Source organism: Neolamprologus multifasciatus, chromosome 22 (assembly GCF_963576455.1).
Source record: "Neolamprologus multifasciatus chromosome 22, fNeoMul1.2, whole genome shotgun sequence".
Classification (NCBI taxonomy): domain Eukaryota; kingdom Metazoa; phylum Chordata; class Actinopteri; order Cichliformes; family Cichlidae; genus Neolamprologus; species Neolamprologus multifasciatus.
The window spans coordinates 15,468,386-15,492,433 of NC_140459.1; the positions used below are offsets into that span (position 1 = coordinate 15,468,386).

General features: G+C 38.6%; 1 protein-coding gene across 6 annotated transcripts in view; it reads left to right on the forward strand.

Annotated features, from left to right (window-relative positions):
- The first annotated feature begins 4,248 nt into the window (after nucleotides 1-4,248).
- The window catches only part of csmd3b (CUB and Sushi multiple domains 3b), a 382,687-nt gene continuing 362,887 nt past the window's right edge, over nucleotides 4,249-24,048 (forward strand). For 3 of the 6 annotated variants that reach the window (XM_085147499.1, XM_085147501.1, XM_085147503.1), the window contains exon 1: nucleotides 4,252-5,758. In XM_085147499.1, coding sequence (XP_085003625.1) covers nucleotides 5,509-5,758 — 250 coding nt within the window. In that variant the 5' untranslated portion in view covers nucleotides 4,252-5,508. Of the gene's footprint in view, nucleotides 5,759-24,048 lie in introns of all 6 variants that reach the window. The other 3 variants (XM_085147502.1, XM_085147500.1, XM_085147498.1) reach the window with 3 other exon arrangements.

Consider the following 24,048-nt stretch of genomic DNA (forward strand, 5'->3'; position numbering starts at 1 on the left):
AGCAAAGTAATGGATACAAACAAATAGGATTTTGAAATGCAGCAGTGATATATGCCACATCATTTGAACCATTGGTACCACTCTGTAGGAAAGCCTACAGAGATAAATCAGGTTCAGGTCTGTCAACAACGTTGCTTTGAACAAGACAGTGATGCCTCTACCTGCTCGCAATATATAAGCTTTTCTGGATAAAGCTTAGTATGCAGCAGAATAAGTAAAGTATGTAATGTGAATCTTAGTTTCTTGGGTTTCTAGGACATGCTGGAATACATTACATCTGTCTGCTGTGTATGTCTACTTTTTGGGGCAATTGCAAAGAACCGCTGTGAATAGTGAATTACTCATGAAAGTCTCTCTAGCATTCTCCCCCTCCATGCCCCCACCCCCCCCAAACCCATTTTCTTCGTTAGCCACAGGACCTCCTTCCATCCGCCTCTTGTCTCCCTCCTTCCCTGGACTTTATCTGCATTTCTCTAACCTGAGTGTTTTTTACCTGAATTTTTTTTGTCTTTCCTTCCTGTCTTCTTCCTTTTTGCCTTTTCACCCACTTTCCTTTTCTCATTTCTTCTCCTCTGCTCCTTTTGGCTCTTCTTTTGTTGTACAGCCTTCTTTTTCCTTTTTGCATCTTTTAGTGCATTCTTGCCTTCTGCTCCTCTCCTTTTCACACCCCTACAAATCTCCCACCTAACACCTTTCCCTCCATTCTCTCCCTTTTTACATCCCACTCTTACTTCCATTCTACTCTCCTTTCTCTCTCTTTCTCTCTCCAGACATGAAACTCGCGTATGCCTTATTGATTTCTGAAAGCAACAGACAGCTAATGTAGGGCCCCGAAATTGTGCACACGGAGGATTCAAGTCATCCACGTACATGCATATGGACTAGATACGCACCCAGACTCCAAGAAACAGCGGTTTTGCACTGAATATTGAAATGATGCCAAAATGATTAACACAAGTTTTTGTTTGGGAGAAAGTGAGAGAGAAGAAGGGGGAGAGAAGGTGCCTGTAGATGGCAGAAGAGTGCTTCAAGGGAGCATTTGGGAGCAGGTTTCACAAACACACACATACATTGAGGCATGCAAGCCAGTTCGCTGTCACATATTCCTGCTAACTCTCACATAGATGCATGTACACAATTTCACCAGTGTTGGATATTCCTCTACCACATAAACGTTTCTTAAAATCATTTCAGAACAGAAAAGCACACATGCCCCGTTTACTCGCCTCTTCGCCGCACACTCAGATGCTGTAAATTACGCCAGAGCTGCACTCAAACTGAGAATCAATGATCAGGAAATCAAAAGCACCGTTACTAATTTAATACTATTAATTACCTACTGAGAGAGAATGGCTTGTATTGTTTTTTTTTTTTCTATTTGTGTGTGTATGTGTTTGTGCCAAACACCAACAGTAGCAGGAATGAATCCCACGTAGATGGGTGGATATACTGCAGGATTGCAATGTGCAGATATGATCATGGCAGGATGAACTTACAGAAAAGAAGTTTAGATTACTATGAAGGCTGAGTTTGAAGATGGGTGTAGTCTAACACTGTGGTACTGAGTAAGTGGTGACAGAAGTGCACGTCCCACATGCTCGTTTTAACTCCCTATTGACAGACAGACAGATGTAGTAGTTGTGACTAACATAAACCCATTGCAAGATGGTCTCTACTAATGACATGGGAGTAAAACAGACCAAAAATAATGGCTTCCCAAATGGGGGTAGCATATTAGCACTTGAGCCTCTATAATAACACTTAATGAACTAAATTTATTTATATTTTATATATTTTAAGAGTAGTGCCATCTAGGAAGTGTAAGTGTTAAATATTGTCTGGCAAAGGATAATTGTTTTTGCAGTTAGATGCTTTGAAAGACTTTTTGAGCCCTGGATTGGATGTGTGTGTGTGCATATCTCAGCTTGGAGCTGTTGCAACTAAGTTTTACTGGATCTAATAACATTTGATTATCAGATAAAGATAAACAACATAAAAAATGAAGATAAGGAAAAGAAAATTTAAGATAAGGAGGATGTCAGAAGACTAACTGACACAAAAGTTAACAGAAAACAGAACTCTGGATTGGAGATTGGGTTTGGTAGCTTTTACTGCTCATATTCAGCAACTTCTAGCGTTGTTTTTCATCGATACTTTATATTGTAAAGAGTGGTGTGATTAACATTTCATTTTTGGTAGTTATCTAAGTAAGTAACCCCATCTACAGTACATACATCTACGCTCAACCATTCAAAAAACTTCAGCTACAAGCTCAAATTCTGTCAGTTGGTATGGCTTCAAGAGCTAGATCTCACAGAAATCTCAAGTCTGAACACAACTTAACCTTGAAGGGAAACCATGAGGTAATGGGTGAGATCAGTTCTGATGCAATTCCTTCCTCTAAAGGGTGAATAAAAAATGGATGTACGTGAAAAATGGATAGCCACAGAGTACACTTGGTCGTTAAAATAAATTTTAGAAAAACTTTTACATCAGATGTCATGATTTAATGTAGAATCACTGATGCCAGTATACAATTTTCTGTCTCTTTGTTTGTGTTTTGAATACAAATCAACTTACACAAACTTTTAAGCTGGATAATTGGCAGACAGAATTCATTTAATGAAGCCAGTATCAATTTCCCAACTTGTTTGCACAAATATTTTGTACATTTGAATATTTGTACCACATTTTAAATGTAGAATTTTTGTTAGTTTGGCATCAACAACAATTTGACCATTGGGATTTGTTACACAGTGAATGTTGACTAACAAGAGTGGACAACAAGCCAACATATACTCTTCTTCTCTTTTTGTGCTGCCTGCAAATTTCAACTGAATAAAGACAAAAAAGTTTAATCCAAGAAATTTTGAGGATTGCTGGAAAGTTGTGATATTAAAAGTGACAACACAAACTGTTTAAAAAAAAAACTGCATAATTATCCATTTTCTTCTCTTCATGCAATTCAGGGTTGCAGATGTCTGTCACAGCTGTCACCACTTAACCAAACACTATGGATCTGACTACTGGGGCAACCTGAAGTACCCACTGTGGACCCTTGCAAGAATATGCAAATTCCACACAGACATGCCTGGATACCTGGATTTTAACCTAGAATCCTTGCTGTGAGTAAGTTGGAAATATTATAATTCCTTACGGAAATAATCAGGTTGTTATCAAACCATTACATGAAACTGAAAAACCCAGAAATGCACAGATGGGAATTTAACCTAACAAAGACTAATGAAAATGAACTTTTTGCAGAAATATTCAATCTAAATTCCCCATTATGTCCTACAGTGGGTTAACAACACTCAATGGGATTAACCTTCCTTTCAGTGAAATGGACAATGCCTGTTAATTGGAAGGTGGAGAAATTGGATTCTTTTAATATAGACAGCAGGCTTAAAGATTATTTGGATTCGATGTCAATGGAGCAAGCAGCATTGGCTCATCAAGGTCTTCATCCACCCACATAGCCTCTTTAAGCCTGCTAAGTATGAACATAAGGCTGTAACAGAAATCATAAAACCATATGTAGACTTTTTTTCTTTTTTGGACATTTCTGATTTTAATCCAGGCTTTAACAGATAAAAGTCATGACACAGCGATGTGTTTTTTCCTATGCCAATTGTTTCCCTTCAGCATATAAAAAAAGCAAGAAACGAATCTAAAAAAATAAATACATAAACTCTAAAACTGCACACTGGAGGGAGCTGACCTGTTGGGTGTTTAGTCATGGTCATCTCTTTGCCTTGCCTCCATGTTACTTTGTATTTAGTCCATTATTTCTTACCCTTCTTTCCTACCATTTTGGGGGGAGGAAAAACAAAAAAAGATACATTTACTGTAAGCTAAATGTGCCTGAAGTGGCATGCTATTTATACCCACTTGCAAACTATTATGAGGTTATCATTCTTTGGTAATGACTTGGTGCATTTACACATTTCCCCTGTGGACTTTGTTAAAATAAAGTGGAGGCAAGGAGCTCTGCAAATATACCAAAATAGGGCATTGCCTCTAAACATATTCAAGGCATTAGCTTAAAGTATTTTAGATGCCTTCAAGGGATCAGCAGTGCACTTCAGTCGGCATTAGATACACTCAAATATTTCTGTCTACCATTTACCGCCAAATGCCCACGTTTTCCTCCTTGTATTGATTTTATTTCAAAAGACAAATGGAGTAATTGAGTGTTGACTGTTAGTTGATCATTAGTTGGCCCATGTTACTAATTATAACTAATTACCATTTGCTTTAAGATGTACCTTTTGAGTATTTGTTATTTTTTCCCCCGTTTAGAATAAATTTTGACTAGACGTTTAGTTTTGGTAAGAAACCATTCCCTGACACCGGTGTAAACCAATGAACACTGTCCTTTTCACAGAGCTGCAGTGGCAAAGAGTGACACCGAGTCAATTTTAGGCTATTATTTCCGACCAAATGCACGTGAATAGAAGCGGGAGCTTACGATGAGCTCTTGAAAGCAGCATCCCTGTATCAGCGCAGAGGGAAGAGACGCACCAACCAGTACACCAGGAGAGAAGACCACAGCACACCGAGCAGAGGGAACGATGCACGTCTCCTAGGGGTTCTGACAAGAGGGATTTTCACTATCCTTTCCTCGTTTGGTTTCCCCAAGAGAACTTAAGGACTGGCTCAACATCACGAGCGAGCTCCGGTTTGACTTGTTTGGTGAGGATAATGAGACGCAGTGACTGTGACGCTTTTTTGAAAAGAAGTCGAATGAATGAGAAACGGTGAGATCAATTTCTCTTGTTTGGGGAGGTAAAGATACATTTTTTTGAGCGCAATTGTTTGTGAAGAAAGAACGAAATTAAGAAAGATAGAAAGAAAGCGAAAGGAGGTGCAGAGAAGGGAAAGAAAAAGAAGCTTTGACAGACGCACGGAAGAGAGGAAGATTTTCCGAACAGATACCCTATTAAAAACAGATATCCCTGTTCATTTTTGAGATATTCAGCGGTAAGAAAAAAAAAGTCAAGGGGATATACATATTTTTTAAAAGACAGAACAAGAGGGGACGCACAGTATACATAAGAGCACAGGAGGAGAGGCATATAAGAAGGGAAAACGCCACAGAGCCTAATATTTTCAGACTGAAGAGGAGATGCAGCTGAGGGGAAGTGTGGATTTGAAGCTCTCCCTCCCTCTCTATCACTTTTCTGCAATGGAACGGGACGGAATAGAGAGATACTGACGACAAGCACCGCTAAAACCTAGCGGAGAGTGGATTTAAAGACAGAGAGGCAACCTGTGCGCCCGTCCCTTCCACCCCTCTGCTTTTCTGGGCTTTTTTTTCTCTCCCTCGGTGGATGTTGACTGAATTTATTAGATTTTTTCGGATATGAAGGATTTATCTAGTCTGTGTTAGAAGAAGGCGGCAAAGAAAACGCACGCGTCTCCCGTTTCTCTCCCCCTCTCTCTTTCTCTCTCTATCTCGCCCTCTCTCTCTTTCTCTCTCCCTCCGTTTTCTGGATGTGAAGCAGCATGCGGCCCGGTGAGAGCTTAGAGGGCTCGAGCTCGGCTCACGGAAGATGTATTGATGCTAATAATATTACTAATAGCGGCACGGAACGCTGTCTCACGCACCTCTCGTCGGCTACGAGGAGGATGAAGAGGGTGACGACGAAGAGGGGGATGAGGGGGACGAACGAGAGGATGAGGGACGGAGGAATGACGGCGATGCGCTGTTTTCTGTGGAGTCTCGTTCTCTGCTCGCTCTCATCGCGCGCCCAAGGTAAGGGGATGCGACACCCGCAAACACACAGACACACGCGCGCATACACAGACAGTTAATAAGCGAACCCACACGCAGTCACACGGTTTGAGTGAGAATGGGCGGTAGTACAGTTTTTCTTCTTCTTCTTCTTTTAATTTTTTCTTCTTTTTCTTCACTGATGCAGTCAAGCGCGCGCGCGTTTGTAAAGAGGAAAGTGTGGGTGTGCTTCTGCTAGTGTGCGAGAGGTGTCTGCGAGGTGTCGGTGCAAGAGTGTGAGTGAGAAGGGGTTGGGGATGTATGCGTGGATGTATGGTGTGTTGCGGGGCAAAGCAGAGAAATAGGAATTGGCATACAGGTAGGATGAAGGGAAAGAGGGAGAGATGAGTGGAACAGGCAACAGCTTCTCTCCCTCTTTCCTCGTTTTCTGGTTGCTTCAGTTTGCTCTCTCTCTCTCTCTCTCTCTCTCTCTCTCTCTCATCCTTCTCTTCAATACAGCCATTGAGCTGGTAGCCAATAAATATTCTTGCGGTAGCTCTTGGGCTGTGGCAGCGAACGTGAGTTGCTTATACCAAAGTGTGTGCGGGAGTGTGTTTGTCTGTGTGTGTGTGGGTGTGTGTGGGTGTGTGCATGAGTGTGAACGTGAGTTGCTTCTAGTGGTGAGGCCCAAGCCTTACACAGCATTTTATTCCCAAACCTCCTCCACCATGACCATTTCTTCTTCTTTTTTTTCTGAAACTGCATTTCAGTCAAAAGATGTTATATAATTCTGGTGTCCCCCCCACCACCTCTTTTTCTTTTCTATCTTAGACACTTTCTGTCCTTGTCCTTGCTCTTTCTCTTCCCCCTCCCTCTCTCCTCCTTGTTTCACTTGCTCCCACTCTTTCCTTTCTTGAGTGAAATAAAATGTTAAAATATTCACAGCGTGGCACCCCCTCTCCTGCCTTCTTTGTCTGTCTTTCCCTGCTTTCCATTTTTAGTCCTGTCTTTCTGATCCTTTTCAAAAATGCCGTATGAACGCGCACATTTGAGTGAGCTCACACACCCAGGCAAACGCAGTCACTGCTGCGTCAGGTGAGGCTTTTGTGGTGTTTAGAGTAACCGAGTCTTAATCATCGCATCTAGAGGAAAGGATAGTGTAGAAGAGGGAAAAGATGGATAGAGAAGAAGTAGAGGAAGTAGGGATGTGGGAAGAGGGAAGGTGAGCTGAGTGACAGAGAGAGGGAGAAATAACACGATAGGAAGAAGACAGAACAAGTTTAGAGACTCGAGCAGGACCAGGTTTGAAACTGAGCCTGCCCCCTCTATGGGCTTCTGATAACACCCAGCCAAGGTAGTTTCGTAAGAAAATATGGCTTCAAGGGGATAGACTAAGCCTGAAAATTGCACAAGAAGGAAAAGGAAACCTCAAAAATCCAGCTCCAGTGGAAGCTACTGAGAACCGTTTGTCATTGTCATTGCAAAGTCTGTATCATCCTCCAGTGCGGGGAGATTGTGTGTAGGCTGACTGAACAGAAATACTATGGATTTCTACAGCGATTAAGCGAATCAACACAGGGACGGTCTAGACGCGCGGTTTTGCACAATCACAGCATGCAGTGTTGTAGTTTAACGCTAAAAAAATAACACCCAGGAAACTCCAGACTTTTTTTGTTGCCGTTTTCAAAAATACTTTTTTTTTGTTATGGTTCACTTTGATGGACAGATGAGAGATTGTGATTTGTAGGGTGCCAACTGAACAAAGGCAAGAAAGGTAGGATTTCCTCAGGCGCAGAAGATCTAATTTTAAACCCTCGGGGGCACAGATCCTGGCACTGATCTCCTCGCAGCTGTCAAGCCTGTGATAGACCTCATAGCAGCAGATATTTTTAAGAATACTTCTTGGGATAGCTGTTTTATTTAAAGCAGTCTAAAGAGTATCTTTAGAGAAATGCTAATTCTTATTAGGATCAATCGAATGTCAAAGGTATAGAAGCTGGCAAAGCAAGCGGGCAAATAAAGCCTTCTTTAAACGTACAGAGGCTGGAATAAAAAGTAAATAAATGTGTAATTAAATGTCCCCTTGATCCATGCTGACATTTTCAGGACCAAGGCTTTAAAAAGAAGCTGGAAAATTAAAAGCAGCCACCAGCCAAACGCTGTTACATTTTGGCTGTGGCTGGCAAATTAGTCTACTCCACCGGCCATTGGCAGGTAACCAATCATTGTATGGACCTGCAATTCTATTCTAAAAAGCAATCTGGAAGGTAAAGTAATGAACAAGGCAGTAATGGATTCACACGCTGCTGTAGCCAGTGGACAAAAACATTAATTTCTCAACTTGCTTAACACATTTGACACAAAGATACAATGCCATTTCTAGAGAAGTAGCATCTTTTGTCATGATGCGGGACTTTAATTGAGGAGTCGGTGTTCCTCAAAGTCTTTGTGCAATGAAAAGACTTTAAAGAGGTCATTCATGGAGAGAGCTGATGAAAGGTTTCAATACTCCTGATTTCTTTGGACTCTATGTATCTGAGAGGTGATTATAAAAGTGCTACTCTTTCGTTATGTTTAAAATTAAGTTTTTCTTAACAGTATATCTTGAAAAAATTGCTGTACTCGTACTCTGCTCTTCTTCTCGCCACTTGTCCTTTCTCCGTTTCATCTGTTCAGCTCTCCTCCTCCTCCCTGCTGCTCTGCTCTCCTCAGCTCATCTCTACCTCTCCTCTCACCCCTTCTCCTGTCGCCTGCTCCTCTATTTTTCTCTCCTCCGCTCAGCATTTCTTCTGTGCTCTCAGCTCTCCTCTAGGCTCCCTCTCTTCATTTCATCTGTCAGATTTGTCCTGTGGCTCCAGAGGCTTAATTTACTCACCAAACATACTAAATTGCACATGTGCACATGCACGCAAGGAAAAACCCACACACATTTTTCACCGTCTCCCAGACCTAAATGTAATCTGGGCTACATTCAACTTGTCAGAATCAAAACGAGAGCTGTGTCCAACCTCTCAACCTGCATGTGCACAGCAAATTTGGATTTGAGCTGTTTTTCAGCAGTGCCACCAGAGATATAACCTTAGAGATTTTTTTTAATGACACTATAGATCTCATCAGCACCCAATTTAAAGGACCAACACTGACTAGTTGAATACGACCAATTATTAATTAGACAGTGGGGTCATTGTCTTCCAGTCATCAGTAAGGTGTAGAATTGCAAACTGTTTCTGCTGATAGCTAGACTCAGGCATGTGACCATGCAATTAACCCATAAGGCTAAAAATAGCTAATTTAATTTATATTGATTAGCCATGTAGTACTTTGTTCTTGCAACATGAAGAAATTGAAATTTATCAGACATCCTCTGGTAGCATCTAGTAATTTAATGCTGGTCATCAGTGTTAAATTGCAAAGGCTCTAAGGCACGGGGAAACGGTCCACCACCCAGGCTTTACAGTTCATCTCTGCATATCAAAGAATGATTGGAGCAGTCCACAACCCTGATGCTGATTATAAGTCATTGATTGATGTTGTCTATTAATATGCCCCAACTGATCATTTATCTGTGTTAGTTAGGGGCAAAAATCACTTGATAGTCTATTGATACTATGTCTTATTGCTGAAACTCACAGAGGGAACTTTTGGTCTCTGCTAGACACATTGTACATTTGGACTATTAGAACACTGTGTTCATAATGAGCCAGAGCAGCATGCTCACACAGCAAAGACTTTCTAACACACATTTAATCCTGTGGCTCATGGCTGGTTTCTCAGGGAGGAAGATGTGTCTGTCGTAGAGTCAGCCTCTTGATCGTATAAATACTTTTGGCTTGCAGAGACAGAGGAAGGAGAAGATGAGGCGAGGTTCAATGGTAAGCATGTAAGGCAATTACCAATTTCGGTTTCTTTAACAAAAACCTGGGCTCAGATTGTCTCACTTCTTATCTCACCCTTTCCTACTGTTTAATCTTGATCATTCTCAACCTTTGTGCTGGTGTCTTTTGTGTCCTTTCCTACTTCTAACCACCTTTTTTTAACTGTTGTGCTTATTGTTTCTTCATTTGTTTGAGCCTTACCTATAGAAATATTTCAGTGCCTATTTTGAAACATGACTAAACCTAAAGCACCAAGAAAAGTAAGTGACATGGAGCTTGAAATGTTTCAGTTTTAATAATTAAAACATCCAAGATCCAGTTTTTGTTAACGATCCTGTGGGAATCTAGTTTGACAAAATGAAAAAAGAAAATGTGCTCAGTAGAGTGTAGACCTCCACCAAGCAGGTAAAGAGTCATTTGTACCCAGTCTACTTTAATGCACTTGTGTGCAGGCTAATAATCCTCACTTGGGTTTTTTTATTACCCTGAAGTGCCAGACGTGCTGTCATTGCCATTTATGTTTGCTTTATTTCATGCCCAGTAACCTTCTTATTTATGTTCTATTAAGTGTTTTTTGCTGCTGCCACCTACACCTGAATTTATTTGATTTCTTTCATAGTTAACTCTAAATTTGAAGTAGTTCTCACTTATTAAACGGCGGTAGGACTCCGTACATCTCCTTGGCAGAGGTTTGTGTTCTACTGGGTGCAAAGATGTATAGGTAGTATAAATGTGCAGGTGGTTTTCATGATCTGCATTTTTCGAACACGTGATTTGCAGCAGCTTTCCATTTGTAGTAGTAAGTTAACATTACTAGTGTAAATGTTGGGTTTGCATATTGAGATGTTTGCCAGTCAAACTGAAAGATGAATCCAAATGAGTGTCATTGCTCTTAGACTGCTTTTCCGATGCTTTGCCAAGTTTTTTGTGTTAAAGAACGGACTTGTAGTGTCTCCTGGCTGTCTGTCACTGTCGACTGTGAAAGAAAATTACTCCATACGTCCGTCGTTTTTGCTGTTGACAGTTGACATAGGTACTTGTATTTTCAGCCATGTCTTGTCAATTCAAAGGTACAGAAAACATGGGAGAGAAAATGACAAAATGCTGACATGCACACTGTGCCTTCAGGGTGTGGAACACTGGCCTTCACCATTTTTAACACCAAAGTATCACAATGTTTTGCTGTTATCGGTATATCATCCAGCTTTAAGGTGCTAAATGTGTTGTGAACATTCTCTTGAGATTTTCTTCATTATGTTATACCTGATGGTCAAACAGGTAGCATTGATTTCCCCAGAAAGCTTATTTTTATAATGCAAGTTACTTTTATATAAATGTAATCTTGTGATAACTGTCACCCCTAAACCCATGAACATATGTGAGATTTGTGTACCTTTGATATTTTACCTTTGATAACATTAGAGGGGATTGAACTTTCAGTTAGAGGTATCACTTTTCGCTACTTTTGATGTAAATTGTGCTCTCGCCTGTTCTCTTTCCCCTCTGATTCCTTTACAACCTGCATACTTTTATGTTATCACCATAGCTAAGGCTGTCTGAAAACAGTTTGGCACCCGTGTGGATGTAACTCTATTCTGAAGAATTTTGAATTGAACCCAAAAATCATGACCCAATTGAAGCCAAAAAACAAAACAAACAAACTAGATCTGTAGGATCTAGTTTGTAGCATTTACTGAAAACTATATACTTCCCTGGCTTATGCGTACTTCTGAATAAACCAGTTTAGTGAAACCTACTTTTTGAGTGGTCACCAAGAACATTTTTTCTTTATATTGACTGATCCATATTCAATTGCATTTTTCTCTCCATCCAAACCCTGCCTTTCCTTTATTCCTTCCTCCTGCATCCTCCTACTGACCTCCACCCATGCCGAATTTGTAATGGCCACCTTTCTTTCATCTCCCACATCTGGCATCTCTCCTCTTACCTCCTTCATCCCCCTTCGTTCTCTTTTCTCTTGGCCATTCATCTTACCTATTCTCTTCTCCTTTTCCCCTCCTACCTGACCTCTATTCTTTTTGAATTTGTTATAAGTGTTGATTATATTATCTGGGTACGCACATGATACAGCCGTGTTAATCTCTTGCATTTTTTCCTTCCAACTGGGAACACGTTTTATTCCCTGCAACACAAATTGCCACCCAAATGTTGTGTTTTCTTTTAATTGCTGGAGCCAAATTTGTTCATGTATTTCAGATCTCTGCCTGGTATGCTTTTAAAAATGTCAGATTGCACATATTGAGCTGTCTCTGCTATCAACAGGCTTGTTAAATTGAAAGAAGTGATCATTTTGCCATGTAAATTGGAATAAAAAGGGAGACTGCACTCTGGTTAGCTGTTTCAGCTGTTTTAAGGTCTTGTGGATCCTTAACAGCTTTATATATATACAATTCCTGTTTTCCTCCAAGGTCTGTTATGAATACTCATTTGACAGAATGGTGACACAAGTGTAACAATTTCAATCATAATTCACTGTAATTAAACTGAAAGGTATGGCAGCTTCCTATAGAAGTGAGAAGAGAAAGAAATAGTCTAGGAAGTGTGTTTTTAATTTACCTGAGAGTTTTATTTTTTTTTTCAAATTAGAAAAAAAATAAGATTAAAGGGCAATCAAATTGGAGAAATCTCTGCTTCTCTAATAATTAACGGAGGTTCAGAAGATATGAGATTTCCACACAAACCTGGCACAAACACACACACTGCAGCCTCTTCATTATTTCAAAGATGTCTCGAAGTAGACATGACATGAACATGTTGAGCAGGCTAGAGCAGGCACGCATACACACATACACAGGAACTTATAAATACACAAAAAATATTGGGCACACCGAGATAGCATGTGTTACCCTAAGGGTAACTGCAAACACACAAGTGCGCACACGCAGGGACACGCAGGCATAGGAGGTAGACACATGCACACACACACACACTCTGATGCGTTACGAGAAAGGCAGATGAGAAATTAACAAAGACAGACAGTCTCAGATCCAGCTGGTGCTCCTTCTTGGTGTGTGTGTGTGTGTCTGTGTGATCTGCTTTAATCTATGTAAAGAAACATGCAATATTGGTATGGTAGGAGGACATATTTCGTTAAAGATGGATGCTTGAAGGAACATGGGAAATGGCATTGGAGAAGGATAGACGTGTGGATGCATAAGCAGCAAAGTTGGTCAAAGGTTCAGTCCTTGGTGACAGCCAGAGTGTGCCCCTCTCAGACAGTCCTTGAGGAGGAAACTGATTCCCTTAATGACTGTTCTCTCTGTGGAAAGTACATACAATAGCTGACATGAAATTACAACAAGAAAAAATAGTCAGTTTTGTTTCTGTCTTCACAGATATTGCATCTACTCTAACAAATTTCCATAGATGGGCGGATTTTAATTTTCTCTGTTAATCACTAATATTGTATCTTTAAAAAAAGGAATACTGTGAAAAAAATTCATGACATGTAAAGTGAAATATTTATTGAGTATAGAAATTCAGTATCTCAAATTATTCAGTTTTTTTAATATGTTGATATAATCAGTACTGATTTGGACTACTTTCCAATAAGTAAAGCACTGCTGAGGAGATATTAAAACCCAAGTTGCTTTGATAATGGCTTTAAGCTCATTTGTATTTTTGGATTGGGTGTCTCTGATCTTCCTCTTGATGATAGTTGTGGGATTTAGGTTAGATAAGTTGGATGGCCAATCAAACACAGTAATAACATGGTCAGCAAACTATTTGGTAGTCCTTTTGGCACTGTGGGCAGTTGCTAAGTCCTGCTGAAAAAGAAAGTCGGCATCTCCATAAAGCTTGTGAGCAGATGGAAACATGAAGTACTCTAAAGTCTCCTGGTAGAAGGTTTCTGACTTTGGACTTGATACAACACAGTAACCAACTATCACCAACACCAGCCAATGACATGGCACACCAAATCATCACAGGCTGTGGAAACTTCACACTGTACTTCAAACAACTTGGATTCTATGCCTTTCCTCTTTTCTGTCAGACTCTCGGACCTTGATTTCCAAATGAAATGCACAACTTACTTTCATCTGAAAAGAGGACTTTGGGCCACTGAGCAACAGTCCAGTTCTTTTTCTCCTTAGCCCAGGTGAGAAACTTCTGATGTTGTCTCTGCTCAGGAGTGGCTGATATTAGGAATGCAACAGTTGTAGCCCCTTTTCTGCTTTTGATGCACTGACACCTGCCTCAGTATACTCCTTGTGAAGTTCTTCAAGTTCTTGAATCAACTTTTTTGGCAATCATCGCTGCAGTCTGCAGTCTTCCTTGTTGCTTGTCTACCTTTTCCCACCAATATTTTTCTTTCTAGTCAACCTTCCATTGATATGCTTAGATAATACAATACTCTGTGAATAGCCACCCTTTTCATTAATGACCTTCTGTTGCTAACCCTCATCATTTGGACAAATGCTGAATCAGCAGTCTTGATGTAAGTTGCATGTATTGAAACAAGTTTTATACTGTTTAAACAGTAATTTGCTCAAACTTGAAATGAAATATTCTAATAATTTAAGATACTGGATTTTGATTTTCATAAGCTACAATGAGCTGTTACCAAAAATAATAATAATAAAAAAAAGTCCTGAAAGGTTTTCACTGTGCATGTAGTGGATATACAATAAATTAACATTTACTTACTAAGTTATTAAAAAAATAACTTTATACTTTGTTGTGTATATTGCTAGAATCTAAAATCTACATGTAATAAACTTTAATTTGACACTGATGTGTAGCCATGCCAACATATTGGTTGTCTTAAGGTTTTATGGGTAAAGAAAAGACATTTTTGCATGCTCCTGCATTTGTTGTACAGTAGTCATGTCTCATAGGTACCAAAAACATGTAAGCACCGGCTGTTTAAAACACCCCTGTCATAACGCATGGCTTACAGTGGTTGTCAGAGGCATGGTACTGATTGGCTATTCATTAGGCTTCCTGGGGCACTTATTAGACTTATGCCATGAAATGTTACTATGACAATGAGTCAGTTTGGTGGAGTGGACACATTTGAATGTCTGGACCCAGGCAACCACAACAATGAAGAACTGAAAAGACACAAGTGGGATGGTTGTTCATTACTGTTTAGAAAGAAGCTCTGCAGTCTTCTTCACAGGCTTGTAGGTTGCTTATCTTCCAGGTAAAAATGATGGGGGCGAGCAAGCTCTTTTTTTCTGTCAAAGAGCCTTAAAATCTACTTGAGGATATTAAACTTGAATGCAATTTTGATTAAGAATTTATCATTCATCCTATTTTATGGTATATCTTCAGCTGAAGCAGGCCTGTTATAGTTGTTAGGTCCTAATAATTGGATATACGTCATGTCTACTCAAGGAACACTGTTGTAGGTGTAAAGCATGTTACTGATAAATATAACGCAAAGCTTAAACTAACATAAGTTAGTGAGAATTATTTAGAATTTGATTTGCTCACAGTGATCTTTTCTTTTAGAGTCACAAAATATAATAGAAATATTTATTTCTCTGCTGTAGTTAGAAATTTTCATACAAGTACTTAATTCTGTATGGTTCTGTGCCTTGCTTTTTCTAACTAATTTTCTATCTTTTTTTAACTAACTCAGTTTTTTTTTGCAAATTCATCAATTCACTGTTATATATATCACATTTTAGATAGTCGTGATGTAAATAATATTCTTAAAAAATCTGTACTAAGATACTAATGGAAACTAAAAATTACCATCATATTAGATACACAATTGCAACATTCTTCACCTCCTCCAGCTAACACAACTTCACACTCCAGTATGTACAAGCAGTTTCATGAGGTCACCAAAGCCTGTGTTTCAACAACATTACAGTTTTAAATTGTAACCTGACTGGTGCACACACTAATGTTAGCTGTATAACTATTAGCAATTACCCAGCGGCCACATTAGCTGTCTGTTGAATTATCATTAAGGTAGCAGCTAGCAGCTATTGCTAATTAATAAAACCATAATGTAATTTTGGAGCTAGGCAGCAAACAATATCAGTCTTGCTTGTTAATATACAGTGTTAATATAACAGAATAACACAATTATTTGTGTCTAAAAATGTTTCTCTTAAAGTCTCAGGTTAAAGCAGAGAAAAGTCAGCAACTTGGCAGAAACAGTGACAGCCAACTTACCAACTCTGTTTATCAGAAGAGATGGTACCAGATCACCAGAAGCACAGGAAATAAACAGGGCGGTGTCAAATACATGTGCAGAATTGTTCTGTGATATTGAGTATGGTATTGAGTGTTAAATATTTTCTCGAGTATTGGCATTGAGTTTGAAATTCTAGTATCGTGACAAGCCCAGTGTCTAGTTGCTAAGCTTCTCGTTTTGCTCCGGAGGTAAATGGAGCTATTTTTAATAAATGCAAATACATAAATGTTAAACATAACTTGTTCCAGTTTAGGTGTGAGAAAACTCAACAATTGACATGGATGTTTACCAATTATCACCTTAACTTAGTGCCTTAAAGAACTTGGTACTAAACAATTACTGCAGTTGTCTTTCTTTTGTTATTCCGACTGTAAAATATGTACAGTCAGATTATAGAACACTCAATCAATTTAATTTATTATTTTTTAAATAATTTTTTAACCCAATAAATCTTATTTTAATCTAAAGTATTGGTATTAAAAAAAGTGAAATTGCAAATTGATGGGTGTACAGCAGACAAAGAAGTGGTCTGTGAACCCAGCTACATTTGTTGCCCTAAATTGGAGCTAATCCAACCCTTCAATATTTCATGCAAGTTTTACATTTATTTCTTTTTTTTAAAGACAGAAAGTGTGGCACTTAGCTTAATTGATTCTGTGGGAAGCATTTGATAATTATCATGTAAAATAATACTTTTATCTTGTATTAAAAATATATAAATGGATACACACGGGACAGAGAATGGAAATGAATTGCTTTTTTCCCATTTAGGCCTGGCATGTGATGACAGTGCTCATAGAAGCAGGCTGTCAGCAAAGATCATACACGCAAACCTTATCTAAACAAGCACACAATCTCCCTCCCTCAACACCTCATACTGTTATGCTCATGAAGATTGTGTTTTTAGTATAGAATTATGGTTATTAACTCCTCTGTTCGTAAATAATCCTACAGGATTTTGTATCCTGATGCAACATTGCACAAAATGAGCAAGAAATATAGCTCATGGATTATTATCTTTATTATCATCATTAAGCTGCATTTGCATGCGTTAGCACTATCACCTTATCCTGCAGTCTTTTAAGCTAGGAGTCTCAGACCTCTGCAGGTGATGCATTTCTTCTTGAGTGATGATGTATTTCCTGTCTGAGTCTTGCGCCTTGGGAGCCTTTTTGTACTCTTGTTCATTCTGTCTATGTATGTGTATTTTCCCCTGTGTACAGGAGTCCTTTGTATGTGCGTGTGCATGCATGTTTGTGTGTGTGTGTGCGTGTGTGTGTGCAAATGCAAGTGTGTGCTTGTCGGATTTATTCCCAGAGAAGACTCATTTCCCCAGCAGGCCCTGTCAGGCTGTTTCTGGGCGCACTCGGTTCACAGCTGGGGGCAACTGCTGTCACCTGCTTACCTAACATCTCTCCTCTCCTCTCCTCTCCTCTCCTCAGTTTTTTATTGCTTACCCTCATGTCAGTCATAATATCAGTGAACTATGCATCCCCATGCAACACTCAGATTCACTGTGGTGCAACTTTTTACAAAGCAGCTAAATTGAAGGTAATTTGGTCCCTTAAAATAGGCAATAAAATTACTCCAAAGAGACTGCAAACCCTAATGTTTGCACTGTGAGTCCAGAAGTTGTATTTTTAGAGCAGTATTTAGTGCAAGCCTATTCTAAAATAGCTGTCTGTAGAGACAGAAACCAAAAAAAGCTTCACTTGCTGCTCATGTGTGTTAATACTCCACAGGGACATACATGAGCCATATATACTGTGCATGCATGAAACCTTAACTTCTAAACTTCTGACATCTGTCTAATCAAGTGCAAAATCAGCTAAATTAAGGTGTATGCGCAGCGAGCTTTTGTCCAGACAAAAGCTTAGCAGGGTGTTGAAGTGGAGAGCAGTAAATGATTTGAACTTTGACCCTTGCCGTCTGTTTCTTTTTCTTCCTAACCCTACCCCTCTCTCTGTCTCACTGTCTTCCTCCCACTTTCTTTCAGGGTTACTGGGTCAGACAGAGAACAGATGCTTAACTGCATGACCACAACCAAACCTGACACCGCACCATGCTTACTCCCATTCTGGCACCTGTCTGTGTTAAATGTATGTGACTCCCTGAAAGTTTTTTTTCACCTATGTCTTTGTCCCTTTTTTGAATTTGCAGTCAAACAAATAGGAAGGAAAACTAGTTGGATTAAGCACAGTATAGTGCAATTTTATTGTGCTCACAGGACTTGGTTGTGGTTGGTAAGCTCATGATCTGCTTTAGTGAAAGAAAAACTCATGGGAACTTGAGACACGGTGCATTTATTCACTTTTGCAAAACGATTTTGTATTTCTAAACTTAGCAAACAATATAAAACACATATGGTGTCTTGTAGGTTTTATAAATGTGGAACTCCTGATACAATTACTTTCCACATAATACGATAATTCTTTGTATAATTTCAATCTTTGCATTGGTTTTGGAAAAGACAGGCTCGTGTAACACTACAGCATACAGCAAGTGCTATAGATATTCAATAAGCTAAAAATGTCTTTTTTTCTTTGGCAAGCTTCCTGTGATACAATTTGTTGCTGTTGTATCTGCTGCCAATGTTCCTCTAGATTTTATGTGGTTTTACAAAAAATGACGATGTAGTTAAGTGCCTCCTTGGCTTGAAAGTCATAGAAAGCAATTTAATCACAATTTTGTTGCTAATAGAAAACAATAACCATAATTTTGGTTGAAACATCATACCTCTCCTTTATCAAAAAGTGTGTTCTTCATAACACATTCGGGTTTCTTTGCACTATGACATTTTTGAGCACATTGTTTTTATCCTCCTTGGACCTGGCATCCACATACGTGGACATCACATTTTGGGTTATTTAGACCAAAATACTGATATCCACGTACGAGGACATTATACTGCTACTGTTCTATCAGAATTTTAAACAAATATCCTCATATGTGGCTTTTATTTTTCATAAAAACAAAACTAAGGTAAAAAAAAACAAAAATCTGGTAATTCTTTGTTTTTACATTCACTGGGCCCCAATATGCCCAAATATCCAAGAGAAATTAAAAATGCATGCCGTGGAAGAGTTCGGGTCTTAGGAGGTTATACCAATTCTGAAAAAAATTCACTGTGTAAAATATAAATAAAAAAGAATGCAATCATTTGCAACACTCATGGACTCATATTTCATTCATAACTGAAGACAGAAAATCTATAAAATGTTTAAACTGAGGTATTTTATTATTTTAATGAAAGTTGGAAACACAGCAACAGTTTGCTAGAAACAGCTTCAGGAACATCTGAAAACTAATCAGGTTTATGTGACAAATATCAATAATTTGAGTATGGATATAAATGTTTTTTGATGTTATGGTTGGTGGAGGTTCACAACTCTGAATCAACAAATTGTGGAACTAAGGAAAAAAATGGTTTCTCAACATGAAACTGTGAGGACTTTGAACATTTCATCATCTACAGTGCATAAAATCATCACAAGATTCTGTGAATCTGGAAATATTTGTGCGCTAGATATAAGGACAAAAATATGTATTGTGTGCCCATGATGGTCCTGCAGCACTGCGTTAAAAACCGAGTCTGTCCTGGAAATCACTGGAACCCTTACAGAAATCACAGAATTCACTGTGCCATCAAAAATGCAGGTTAAAGGTCTTTCATTCAAAAAAGAAGCCACATGATCCACAGCCATCTTTCCTGGACCAAAGCTCATTTAAAATGGACTGAGGCAAATGTAAAACTCTTCTGTGACTAGACAAATAAAAATTTGGATTGGGTTTTTTTTTGGAAAACACAGAAACTGGATCCTCTGGAGTAAAGAGTACATGACCCATCTGTTTTGTTGTCAGTGCTCAGTACAAAATCTTGCCTCTCTGATTGTATGGTTGTGCATTAGTGCCTATGGAATTAGTTACTTGCACATCTGATACTATGAATGCGAAAAAGTATATACAGATTTTAAAGCAATATATGCTCCCATCAGACAACTTGCTTTGCCTTGTATAATTTAGCATACTGCACCTTTTATAACGGCATTTCTTCATAATAGAAAGGTCTGGGTGCTAAACTGGCCAGCATTCAGACTTTTCCTCAACTCGAAGCATTTGATGTATCATGACAAAGAAGATCCAGGACTGTTGAACAACTACAATCCTGTATCAGACAAGAGTGGAACATTCTTCTCCAAACAGTCTAACAGCTGGTCTTCTCGCCTCCTAGACATTTACAGACTTTCTAAAAGAAGACAGGATGCTACATGGTGGTAAACATGGTCCCATACCAACTATTTTGAGACATTGCCATTTTTTAGTTAAAGTGGTACACATTGTATCCTCAACAAAATGTGGATTTATAAGATTTGCAAAACATTGCAGTATGTTTTTATTCACACTTACATTTGAAGAAACACGTATACACAAAAAAGTCTAAAGTTAAATGCTGGCAACTACATATTATAAAATTACATTTTATCTATTATGTTACATTATGTGCTAATAAATGTTTTAACTTAAGAAAATAATAGAACAATATGGCAACATATGATATGATTTAATCTTCTTTTAGAGACCTTTCAATGTGGACTTGAACAGCAATTACTTAACATAAGAATATATTTAAAAGATAAAGAAAAACTCAGTAGTACTGGTAATTTGGTCTCACAGCAACTCCCAGCCTTTCCATAAAGTCTGTCCGAGGTAATTTACTGTATATCTTCCAGCAAACAAAGGAAGGAAAAGGCTATTCTAAGGAGTAGTCTATGTCCAAATGCCTGGTAGAGGTTGAGCTGAAATTAGTTTCTGAGATCAAAAGAAATAGAACGATAAAAGGATAAAAGGGTTTGAAAGATAAAAGGAATTGAGTCACTGGATCAGGATCACACCTTTGTAGAACTGAAATCAACAGAATTAAAATCCATTCGACCACAAGCAACGTTGGACTCCACATATGTCATGGAGGTCAGCGTGTTCAAAAGATGTTTCGCTCTACTTCACACAACTGATCAGGTTCAGTTTCACCAAAATTTCTTTTTTTTTTCCGCCACAGAAGTAATCAAAGCCTGCCTCCACAAAGGATCTCTGCTCAGTTTTATATCTGAAGTAAAAGTGTTTGCCATGTGTGTAGTTTGCCACTTATTTCATGATTTATTTTTTTGTTGGAGTTAACCGAGATAATGGGAAAAGAGGTGATGACACCGGGATACAAAACCAGCTCAAAGGTTGTTGGAATTTCTTTTATGTTCCTTATCTGTTCATTTATTATTTATGAGACTAGGCTGTATGGACTACTTGTTATGCATGCTGGCTGACATCAAGGTTTGGAGGCAACGTTTGCTAAAAGTCAAACGTGAGTAAATCCTGCCTGCATGGGAAACAAGCCAGCTGAGCAGTTTGTTCTGATCTCAAAGCCACTTTAACTGTAAATTAAAGGAGTAAACACACTAAATAAAAGCTCCATTTACTTTTATTTGCAATTTTCAAGCGTTTTGCAGTAGATATTGCAGTGTCACAAAATAAAACAAAGGTTGCTCTGATTAAGTGTTCAGATATTTAAAATGTAAAGAAAACCACAGAAAAGTTTATTTAATATAATTAATTTGATGCCCTTTGCATGTGCATGTAGTGTTTCACTTAAATGACTGTTCCCTTAAGCCTTCATGCTAGTCTGGTTAAGCCATTAACCTTACTCTGCAGTTCATTTTATGTTTTCAATTATGGTTGAATATACAAGCCAGTTGTTTCCCCACATAATGAAATTGAATAGGATTATGGATTATATGGATTACATCCATTAATTTGTTCATTTGTCCTACAGATGTGTGTAAGACATTCTTAATTGGAGTTTGATGAACTTTGGAAGCACGATAGGCCTCACCGTTTAGACAAGCCGATCTAATAGAAAAGCTACGGATCAAACCAAAGTCACATTTGTTACTGGTGCGCTGTCATTTGTAATGGGTGACATTTGGACTGATAATGTGTTTTAGATACAAAAAGAAATTATTTTTATTCATACAGTGAATAAGAGGTCTGGTATTGCCATAAAATGGGCGATCGTGGCTCAAGAGTTGGGAGTTCGCCTTGTAATTGGAAGTTTGCCGGTTCGAGCCCCGGCTCGGACAGTCTCGGTCGTTGTGTCTTGGGCAAGACACTTCACCTGTTGCCTACTGGTGGTGGTCAGAGGGCCCGGTGGCGCCAGTGTCCGGCAGCCTCGCCTCTATCAGTGTGCCCCAGGGTGGCTGTGGCTACAATGTAGCTTGCCATCACCAGTGTGTGAATGTGTGTGTGAATGGGTGGATGAAAGGTTGTGTAAAGCGCTTTGGGGTCCTTAGGGACTAGAAAAGCGCTATACAAATACAGGCCACAGGCCATAAAAAGGCGAAGTATGTGGATTTATGTGTTGGCCATGTAGTTCGCACTAATCTGCCCACTATGGTCATGAGGGGCAGTAACTCAAATTAATGATGTAAATATTACCTTGAGAGAGTTCTAAGGATTTGTGTAGAGCAATTCAGTTTCAGATGTTATCATACCTGCATCTCCTATCATTTCTTCCGATGGAGAGCAGATATGTAGATATTTAAACATGTTAATATATGTTTAAAACTATAGCTTTTTTATATTTTCATTATATTTTTTTGTGTAAAATGTGTTTTATAATACAGTGAAAGAAACAATATAGACACCAAATTGCTGCTCCAGTCTGCATGCCAAATATCCTTGGGTGACATGCTAACCCCAAGCTGCTCTTCGATGCATCCATTGGAGAATGAATGTGTGTGAATGTTAGACAGAAAGCAGTTACATGGAAAAAGCATAGCAAAAAGTGCGTGTATGAATGGCTTTGAATGGGGGAATTAGTCAAGTTGTGTAAAGCGTTTTAAGTGCTCAGAGTAGAGAAGCGCTATGCAAGAACCCCTCCATTTGCCATTACAGTTGGTTCTGCATTTAAAGGAGTATGAAAATGATACTGCAATTTAATCATGGCGCACATAAAAAAAATGTTTATTTAACATGTACGCTTTGTGTTTATGCCTTTAAATCATTATTTCTTGTTTGTTTTATGTAAATGTGTTCATTTGACATGATAAAGAATGAGTTATTGTACTTAAGAATTTAATTACGTGGAAATGTGTGCCATGGTTAAATTGTGTTAAACCAAGAGAGTTGTTGAAGAAAACATGGTTGTACCAAATACTGACTTTCAAGTGTGTTGGAATTATAGAGATTCTGTTTTTGCTTTATGTACTTCCGTCTATGTTTGCATGTTTCAATAATATGCTGGACCTATTTCCCATTTTCCTAGAGAAATATAAATGAGGAGTGGCCCCAAAACTTTTGCACAGGCAGTGAGTACCAAATCTAATGAACTTTTTTATGGAGGGGGAGGGCTGCCATAATAAAATAAATAAATAAATCCACCATTAAATAATTAATTAATTAGTGCTTTAGATTAAATTTGAGTTGAATTAGTCTCTCATTTTTATTTTTTGATGTTCAGATGTTTCATACATGTTAGTTATAGCAGCTTTTATTCAATAAAATTAACATTAAAAATATGATGATTTTGAAAGTCTCCTAAAAATAATAAAAAAATATAACATCTAGTCTGTTTTTTTCTTTCATGAGCATTGCACGTGCAATGTTTTTAAGGGCGATCTGGGGTACAGTTTATTATTACCTGGACAATATGATATAAATAACATAATAGAGCCCACAATAAACATATCAACATATTAAATACACCTTGTATCGCCTTCTTCTGCTCTGCAAAATCTCAGATAAATATTATTAGCAGTTACTAGCAGTCCCTTAAATAGAGAGTACAACCCATGTATTCGGCCTATGGAAATTAGACAAAGGGGAAACAGGACAGATGCAAAATCCTGCAGAGATGTTGGTATTCACAGCAAAGGTGACAGGCTCAGGTACTGGCTTTTAAAGGATGCGGGGCCTCACAGACACTTGCATCACTATTGTAACTTTGCTCAGGTTTAGTGATTTTTAAGATTATTATAACAGTTAAATTACTAGAATGATAAAAAACCCAGTACATCTTGTTAAAGTTTATTCCTCAGTTGCTTTACTTGGGCTCTACCAACACTGGTGTTCAATGAATCTTGGCACAGGGTGGGCTGGGAAGAATCCACCCAGTGCTTTGTTCATATCCCAGGTAAACCAAATCCTAGAATGCATTTGTGGGTCATGTTTGGAGGAACCTACTTGTGATATAATCAACCTTTAAATATGGCCTTTGAAGGGTGCAAGCCCTG